We start from the raw sequence: 9,162 nt of genomic DNA, 5'->3' as shown, positions 1-9,162 counted from the left end.
GCTCATTGGCTGTTTGCATCTACTGGGTGGTGTCAGCGGCAGTTCCGTTTGGCAACCAGTTCCATTCTGCTCTCCGTTAATTCAGCAGAAGGACAGGAAGGGCCTTGTTTTGACTGCACGTTCCTGATGTGTAACGTCTGAAAAACTACAGCGTGCTGTGTAAAATATCTGCTGTTTTCATCTACGACAGTTTCTTTGGGAGCCCTTCGCTGAAGAAAAGCTCACTCCTGGTCTCCATTTCTTCAGCAGCAGGACCGGAAGGTCCAGGTTTGACTGCCCTTTGAGTGAGTCTTCAATGTACTACTCCCTCCGTTTCAAATTACTCGTCGCACAAATAGATGTATTTAAAACTAAAATACATCTAGATACATCCATATCTGTGACAAGTAATTCGAAACGGAGGAAGTACTCATTACGGATAAGCAAGTAATTAGCTTCTAAACTTCGCTCTGGGCGGTCAGAACTGAGCTCCTGTAACGGCGATGCCTAAGGGAAACCCGGAGGAAACACAGGCAGCTCTGACCCGGCGTTTCCTGCTCCCATCCTTTCTCGCTGCTTCGTTCAAGGACCAAGATAGAGAAAGAAATTATGAGTGATTAAGCACTACTACGCCAGTAGCATGTTTCTTATAGCATCTCCAGCCGTTGGCCCCCCAGGGAGCGTCTAAAAGCGTCGCCTGGGGTGAGCCGGCGCAAAAAATGGCCCTGGGGCGAGTCGGTCCCCAGCCGTCGGCCCCCAGGGCCGCCCCAGGCGCGTATTAAAATAAAAAAAGAAGGACCGTTCGACGAAATTATGATAAAAACTAGTTAAATTTCGGCCAAACATGGCAAATTTTGGTTAAATTCGCGCATTTTCATTACATTAACCTAATCTAAAAAAGAAATAGGCTGCAGTCGTCGCCGCTGTCGCCGCCATCGTCGTCGTCGGCCTTCTCCTCCTTAACGCGGGCGCCCCTGCTGAACCCCTGCCCGGCGTCGCCATGGCGGACTGGCGGCGGCGCGTCATCGTCGTCGTCGCTGTCGCATAAGACGACGACCCCGTCTTTATCGCGGCCGCGTCGGCGCTCCTCGAAGCGGCGCAGGGCGGCGCGCTGGCGCTCCTTCTCCTTCTCCCGGTGCGTCTTCTCCATCGCAATGGAGTCCTGGCGCGCCCATTCTAGGGCCGCGTCGTCGTCGTCGAACTCCGCCTTCACAGAGGGAGTATTACTCAAAATAGTTGCAAAGTGTTTTGCTAACAGATTAAGGCCACTGCTTTTCAAATGTTTTCAAGTGGGTGTATCGAAGAAAGCCTGACTTGAGCAAGAGGTTCCAGAAAAAACAGGAAGAAAGGGGAAAAATATTACTCCCTCTGTCTCAGTTTACAAGGCTTGCACGTGTATCTAGGTCGTCAATTTAACTTATATAAAATAAATTGTTTAACATAAAAATCATATCATTAGAAAATAGAATATCTAAAGTTTCTAATGATATATTTTTTGTAATGCATACTCTTATTAAGTTGGTCAAATTAACAACCTAGATACACGTGCATGATTTGTAAACTGAGATAGAGGGAGTAACACTCACAATATCAATTCAGTGCCACTAAATGCATCATGGAATAAACTTTTATGTTGTATATCTTTAGTATTGTAGATGTTGATATTTTTTACTTTAAATTTGGTCAAACTTTACAACGTTTGACTTAAGACAAATCTTATGTGCGGAGTAAAAAGAAACCGATGAAGTACTTTAATTGTCCAATATTCCTCTTCCTAAAGAATCGATATTTTATTACATACAATGCAGAAAAGGCAAAAAATGCATATACTTCTTGTTTGTTCTAGACTCTTCTATACTAATGTTCTCCTAAGTTTCGACCAGGTAAACATTGTCCAACAAAAACTGCATGCGAAAACTGCCTTACCTCCTGCATGCAGATAACCCCACCTCTTTACCCCTCATCCATGGCTTCCAATAAATACTTTGGACAACTTCCGAGGGACAACTTTCAAGATGTTGAGATTGTTGAAATACATTGCCCGCCTCTCTTCATCAGTTCGGACTTTTGGATGAGTTGGCTCGAGTATGAATTCAATATGGTATCCGACCCAAGAGGTCTTGAGTTCAAGACCCTGTCAACACAGTATTAAATAAAATGATTCTGCGGTCTACATCGCTACATCGATCCCACGTCTAAGAACTAAAATAGTCTAGACGTGAGGGGGGGGGTGTTGAAATATATTGCTCGCCTCCCTCCATCAGTTCGGACTTTTGGATGAGTTGGCTGGAGCATGAATTCAATAGAGATTTCAAAATTTTGAGAAAATTTCAATTTTTATGAAAATTCAAACTTTAAAAACTGTAAACTTCTAAGAATTTCTACATTTGAAACTTCCAAATGTTTTGAACTTTTGGAGTATTTCAAACTTTCAGAAATTATGAAGGTTTGTAATTTTGAAATTTCAAGCTTCCAAAAATTTAAATTTAAAGGTACGAGTGATATAAACACAGGAGGTGGGCCTCGCTGGTTTGTCACCGTCTACATGGTGGCAAACAAAGTGTTAGAGAGATGAAATAAGTGTTGTGTGCGCGGGAGATAAGGCATGTGAGATGAGAAGTCAAATTGGTGGATTTGATGCGCATGTGAAGGAGGCGCGAGAGTGGTGACCGTACCTGCCAATTAGCAAATCCACAAAATGAATATTTATAAAGATAAGTTGAACTGTTATTCGCAAATGAAAATGTTCTCTAGCTCAAACTATATACTCGATTCACAATTGATTTTTAACAAGCGTGGGTTTCAGTAAACATTTTTTGCCTCGAACTCTTTTATTACCAAGCGGTAATGCACTAGTTACGATTCTATTTTACAACAAGACACCATGAAAGCCGATGAGTCATTATAGTACACAACTGCCATGTTCACAACTATTAGTAGACAATCTAATCACTATATTGTCATAGTTGCGGTAAGTAAGCATAATAAGAAGTAGTTACCGTTCTACTTTTGCAAAAATTGTGACGCAATTCAATAAGTAAATCACTAACATGAGTGTACTTTTTTATCATACAACATGACAAATACATCACTAAGTACAACAACCATTGATTTTGTGCACTCTTTGTCAGAAGAATTAAGAGTGTCAACTAGAAGGAGGGGTGAATATGCGACTAACAGTTTTACCAAAAATAGTTGTTCGGTGAAATTTCATAATTAAGGAGTTCACTAGAATGCAAGTCTAGTTGAACACCCCTAAATGGTGTGAGAATTCTAGCAATTATAATAGCACACTAGGTAAAGCTAGGGTTGCCATTGTAGAAGGAAAAATAATATAATCAACCAAGAGCACATAGAGACATGATATAGACCCGAAGTTCAAATCCTTGGTCGAAGAGGGAGGGAAGGTTCTACGTATCCGTTGGAGAGGCATGCAGACCATGTCCCATCACCACGAAGGCCTACCCTTCTTCTTCTTGAATTTCAGCAGAATGTTTGAGCTCATCCAATAAGAAGGTGATCTTGAGGAGCTCTAGAACCTTCACAAACATCTAGGGAAAAATCCACAAGATTGGATGTTCCCCAGCGACTAAGACATCCAGGAGTCCCCACAACTTCATCAGTTACAAGCCCGATGAAAAACTCCAATGGAGATCAAAGTTTTGCCCAATCTGCGCAAACTTTTCTTCTCCTCACTTAGATGGGAGCTTGAGTCTTTGTGGAAGAATCTTCCTACCATTGGGGACATAACGGTATATACATATGTGTCTTCATGAAATCTAACCCTTGGATGTCTCTATGCTATCTCAGAGCCCGAGTTCAAAGTTTCGAGGGTCTGGGAGTCCTAATCTCTCCATAAATTCTAGGTTATCCAACACCTAACCTAGCAATTCAGAGGTCCAAGCCATTATAGAGTTCTGGAGCTCCAAGGATCTCTGGACTAATTGCTAGGCTATCAAGTGTTAAATCTAGGTAGTTTGGAGCACAGCTCAAAGTCTAGAACCACTGTAGGTCTGGGGCATAGAGAAAACAAAAAAAACTTTCTTAGAAGGGATTTACGATAGATTTTCTTGAAGCACACTGAATGTATTTGTGAAGTGCTTTAAGCAATAATCCCCACTCCTTAACCAATACGACGTCCCTATGAGTAAACACTTAAACATTAGCAACTTAAATTTAAAATCATCATCTTCTTCTACCCTTTTTGCTAAGGGGTTCTTTGAACACCTTCCTTTCCATTTCCCCGGGATTATTGTTATTCATACAATTCATGCACAACATAAGCCCCCCACTACTTGTCATTAACACAGACACCCACTTGGATAAAATATTCTCTTTAATTTTCATTTGACCTCCTAGGGAAAATGACATGCAAAGGTTATTTCGTAAAATACAAAATTGTTGACTGCTAGCCCAAATTTAGACTTGAGTTCTTTATCTTCTATGTGACGGACAAGTACTTCTGTTCTGAAACATCTCATATTCCGTTCCTTCCATATCTCCCATGAGACAAGGATAGCCATGGAAACCCTAGCTTTTTCTAGGTTCCGTTATATGTACCATGCACACGACGATGAGCGATTTTTCTTCTTCCCGAAAATGGATACATGCAGCAATTAATGATGTTTGTGCTCGTTCGAACCCGCACATGCTCACGTCGGAGGTAGGTTAATAACCATGCCAAGCCAATACCACACGTGGAGAAAACCGTTCTAGTGAAACGACAATTGTATTAATCGAAGGTGGGTAACTGTGTGACGCTTCGGCTCCCGTTTGCATGAAATGTACACCGAGTCATTGGGCGAACCACAAAGTTAAGCATGTTCTTCCTCCAAAGATGATTCAAGACTGCCAACCATCCAAGCGTAGAATTTGTGTTTAGCTGGAGTCCAAACCTTCAAAGAGAAAATTCAACAATTTCTAAGAACGCTTTCTTTTAACATAATAAAGAGTATCTGCGTATAAGACCTCATATGAACCATCTCATGAATCTTTGATAGCACAAAATCCCCAAATATAACCACTAAATAGGTGTGCTTTGTAGGTGGAAACAACCTGCTAAGCCCCATCAGTCATGATAAGGTAAAAATAAAGGTACCTGATATGAGGTGCTCAAGCGAGAAACCACTTATTTGCTGCCATAGCGGCACAAAAACTATGTTTGGCATTTCAGTGGCTTTTTGAAAAGGACTTTTTGTTTCTATTTAAGAATATAATTATTTATTCTGCAAGTTTTTTTAAGAGTGAGTTTTTCTTTTTACTAGAATTAGAGTTTTTTTCCTTCCAATCTAACCAGATTGTATATTTTTCGCAAAAAAGAACAAACTAGATTGTATATATGGTTAAGCACAGTTCAGCATAGCAACTGCAAACTGAACCGAATTCTTGGATTTGGTGCAAGTGTTTGTCAAACCAACAAGCATACACGATCTACCACAACGTTGCATATATGCGTACGTGCTACCTGCTCCTGCTGCATCCTGCATGTGAAGCTAGCTAACAACGTCTACGCAGGGGGAAAAAAGTCAGGGCATTTTTTCATGTGAAGCTAGCTAACAACGTCTACGCAGCAGGTGCTATATATATGTAGCACTGCAACTAAAATTTCATGGGAGCTAAATAAGCTTGTACAGTGATTTATAATTATGTGGTACTTGGAACATGAGTGGAAGTAGATTTGCACTGCTAATGAACTAATCAACCTAAAACTTGATAAGAAAGTCATGTCGCGGCAATCATGTTTTTAGCTTACATTGTACTATATAGGAAGTCAGCTTGATTACTCTAGTGAACCTGCATTACCAAGAATAGAAAATGTATGAACAGTATAACAGCGCAGCTAACTAGGGGCAACAAAGAACTCTGACTGAAAGAACTACATTTCGATCTGACAATCATTTAACTACACACACCAATATTAAGGGGATGTGTATATCCAAAATTCTCAATTAAAAGTGAAACGAAGCCAGACATTACAGTCTTGCTGCTTATAGCTTGTACAATGTTCAATGTTCAGAAGAATTTTACTTGCAGCTATCTATATCTCCAGTCCAGATCGATCGTACTCCAGAGAGACCATGGATCGACTGGGAAACCCAAGTTCTACATTTCCAAGCAAGATGAATGGACTGACTAGCTAAACACTGACAAACCACACCAAAATTAAAATGACACTGACAGACACTGACACTGATACACCACTACCACATGCTCGCTGCGTAGTAGGCGTAGCTCGGACTCCAAAGCAGACAAATGTCCCATGGCTGGCTAGGGTTTTGCTAGCTCTCCCGATCACTCCCAAGGCATCATCTCGTTGAGATCAAAGTCCCGGCCGGGAGCCCCATCTTGGGCCGCTGGCACTGCTGCCGGAGCAATGGCCAGCGCCACCGCGGCTGCTGCAGCTAGAGCAGGCGGAGCAGTGCCCGGCGCCGCGGCGGCAGCGGCTGCCTGCAGCCTGTCCTCGAGAAAGTGCTTCCGCATGTGGCCGCCCAGCGCCTGCCCGGTGGAGAAGATCTGACGGCACCGGACGCATGTGTGCGACACCGGCTTCGGCGGCCGGAGGCTGATCCGGAGATCCTCGCCGACGACGATCCCGCTGGCGCTGGCGCTGGCGTTGGCGCCTTCTTGGCGCTGGCGATGGGCCAAGATGTTTTGGACGGCCTGGGCCACGGCGAGCCCGTCCACCTGCTGCGCGGCGGCGCACCTGATGGCCCTGTTGTGGCTCGCCATGTGGCCGCCTAGGGCTTGGTGGGTGGGGAACGACTTGAAGCAGGACGGGCACCCGTACCTCCGATCCGACGCCGGCGACGGTATGCGCCTCACTGACGGCCTGACGTCCTCGGGATCTGGCGGCGGCCGAGAGGAATCTGGACTCTGGCTAACTGGATCATGGAGCCGTCGCTTCTTTAGCTTCTTGACGCCGGGGGAGATGGACTTGTCCTCGTCGCGGACCACGACGGGCGCAGAATTGTTCACAGGCTCCGACGCTGCGATGAAGTTGGACGGCTCGACCCCGGGCGCCTGGGGCTGCAAGATGATGCCGAAGATGTGCTCCACCGGCGCACGCGTCTCAGCCTGCTGATGCACGCGCTGCAACGCGTCGGCGCCGGCGGCCATGTCTGGTATCACAGGCTGCTCGGGCTCCGGCGCGACGGGGTCGGCATCGGCGACATGATCAGCTGGTAGCTCGGGCTGATCGGCCCGTGGCATCTGCATCTCCTGCTCCGCAACGGCGGCGTTGCGGGCGTTCTGGGCCAAGTCCAGGAGAGTGTTGGCAGCCTCCTCCTCGGCGCTGTAGGTGGACTCGAGCACGGACACGGGGTGCACGGTGACGGAGGTGGCCACGGTCGGAGTGCGGCCGCGCTTGGCCGTCAACGGCCACTTGGTCGGGAGGTCATCCTCCATCCACAGCACCTTCCTCGCCTTGGCGTCTCCGCGGGTCACAGAAGAAGCGGAGGCGACCGGCGTCGGCGGGCGGATCGCCCCCTTGTTTCTCCTCCCCGGGTGGCACCTGAGGTGCCCGTACATGGCCTTGTCCGACAGGAAGGCCTTGCCGCACTCGGGGCAGATCAGGTCGCGCGCGCCGCCGCTTCCCTCGCTGTTCATCCCCACGGCCACCGGGGAAGCGCCGCCACTGCCCTGGCCTTCCCGCTGCACCGCTGCGCTGGGGGAGAGCTTGGGTGTCGTGACGTCGTCGTCCTCCGTGGCCGTCACCGTCGCCGTCGCCGCCGCCTCCGCCGCCTGGAAGTAGAAGGCCCGCAAGTCCATGAGGGTAGTGCCGGTTGTGGTGGTGGTGGTGGTGGTGAGTGGTGTGGGCTTCTCAGCTGGATGGGCACTGTATCCGTTTCTCTTCAAAGAGCCGGCCGGGCGAGCGAATTAATTAAAACCCAATCTCCTCCTTCACGCCGCAGACAAGAAACGGACTCTCTGACTCCCGTCTCAGTACAATTCCTTCTCTTCTCTTCCACCTGGAAAATCAGGATCCGAAAGTGGCCAATCAGATAAAGAATACCAAAAGTGAGCTTCCGAATATCTGGACATGCATGCATGCATACACCAAAAAAAAGAGCTCACATATGGGAGTATGTCACTACCAAATAAGGTAGATACATATGCCCAATTTTTGTTGGACGAAAAAGCATAAAATCATGAGCAATTGCAGCTGAACAAAAATATATAGATCTCGAGCTAGCTGATGCTAGTGATACTAGTAACACTCCAAGTAGCTAGCTAGCTACTTCGAGTGAAGTAAACATGCAATGCAGTGTGACAGAAAAAGGAAAGTTCTATGCATGCACACCCAGGTGACAGGGGGTGATCTCCTGCAGCTTTTCTCTGTCAAAAGCGTAACAGAAAACCCAGAGATAAGAACCACCACTCGTACTGGCTACTAGCAGCAGCTGGCAAGTAAATGTGGGCACTACATACATACCCTGTGCCTGCGGCAGCATCGGGAGAGGATTAATTAAAGTTAACGAAAAAAAGCTAACGATTCCTAATTAACGTGCATGTGGAGGAGCTAATTAACCATGCAAATTAAGGGAATAAGTGGAGTAATCCCACAATTAACCTGCTGATGGGAAACAGATTTCACTATATCGGAAGAAGATCGGCTACGCATTACACATGGGCGATGATCGATGGATACAATGCGATGCAATTAGGAAGAAAATCAATAAATCGAGAAGGATTAGATCCAGGGCGCTTATTACACAGGGATCCTGTGCATAAACCTGTGATTTTTACCAGCTCCAGATCTACCGCGCGCAAACAAAGAAACAAATCACGATTTGCAAAATAACTAGGCAAACACGTACATGCAGTAACCGAAATTTAGTCGGCATTGAAGCAGTGACACCACACCACCAAGACAGCAGCAGCAGCAGCAGCTCCGGGCGGGGTTTAAATAAGTAAACAATGGACATAAAGACCCACCCGAGAGAAATAATAACAGGGAAAAGAAGCAGCTGAAACTGATCAGAGTTCGGAAAGACTGGGAAAAGAAAATCTCGCAGTGAGCCTAAAATAGAGCAGCAGAGAGACAATACGGAAGGAACCTCGCCCAAATTGTCCCTACAGGATGAAAAGATGTGGCAAGTACTGGAAGTAGTACAGAAATAAGAAGGGCAGCTCAAGAAGCAGATAACTTGCGCCGGAACCGAGCCGATCCTAAGAAAAGAAAAC

The 9,162-nt window shown here is 46.1% G+C and overlaps 1 protein-coding gene across 1 annotated transcript; it reads right to left on the bottom strand.

Moving 5' to 3' along the window:
• Window positions 1-6,015: 6,015 nt before the first annotated feature.
• Window positions 6,016-7,937, bottom strand: LOC125533626. Its single transcript, XM_048697006.1, has one exon. The coding sequence runs from the start codon at window positions 7,744-7,746 to the stop codon at window positions 6,271-6,273; it is 1,476 nt and encodes a 491-aa protein (XP_048552963.1). The 5' UTR covers window positions 7,747-7,937; the 3' UTR covers window positions 6,016-6,270.
• Window positions 7,938-9,162: the final 1,225 nt, after the last annotated feature.

This window comes from Triticum urartu, chromosome 2, assembly GCF_003073215.2.
Source record: "Triticum urartu cultivar G1812 chromosome 2, Tu2.1, whole genome shotgun sequence".
Lineage (NCBI taxonomy): Eukaryota > Viridiplantae > Streptophyta > Magnoliopsida > Poales > Poaceae > Triticum > Triticum urartu.
This window is presented reverse-complemented; position numbering and strand designations above follow the sequence as displayed.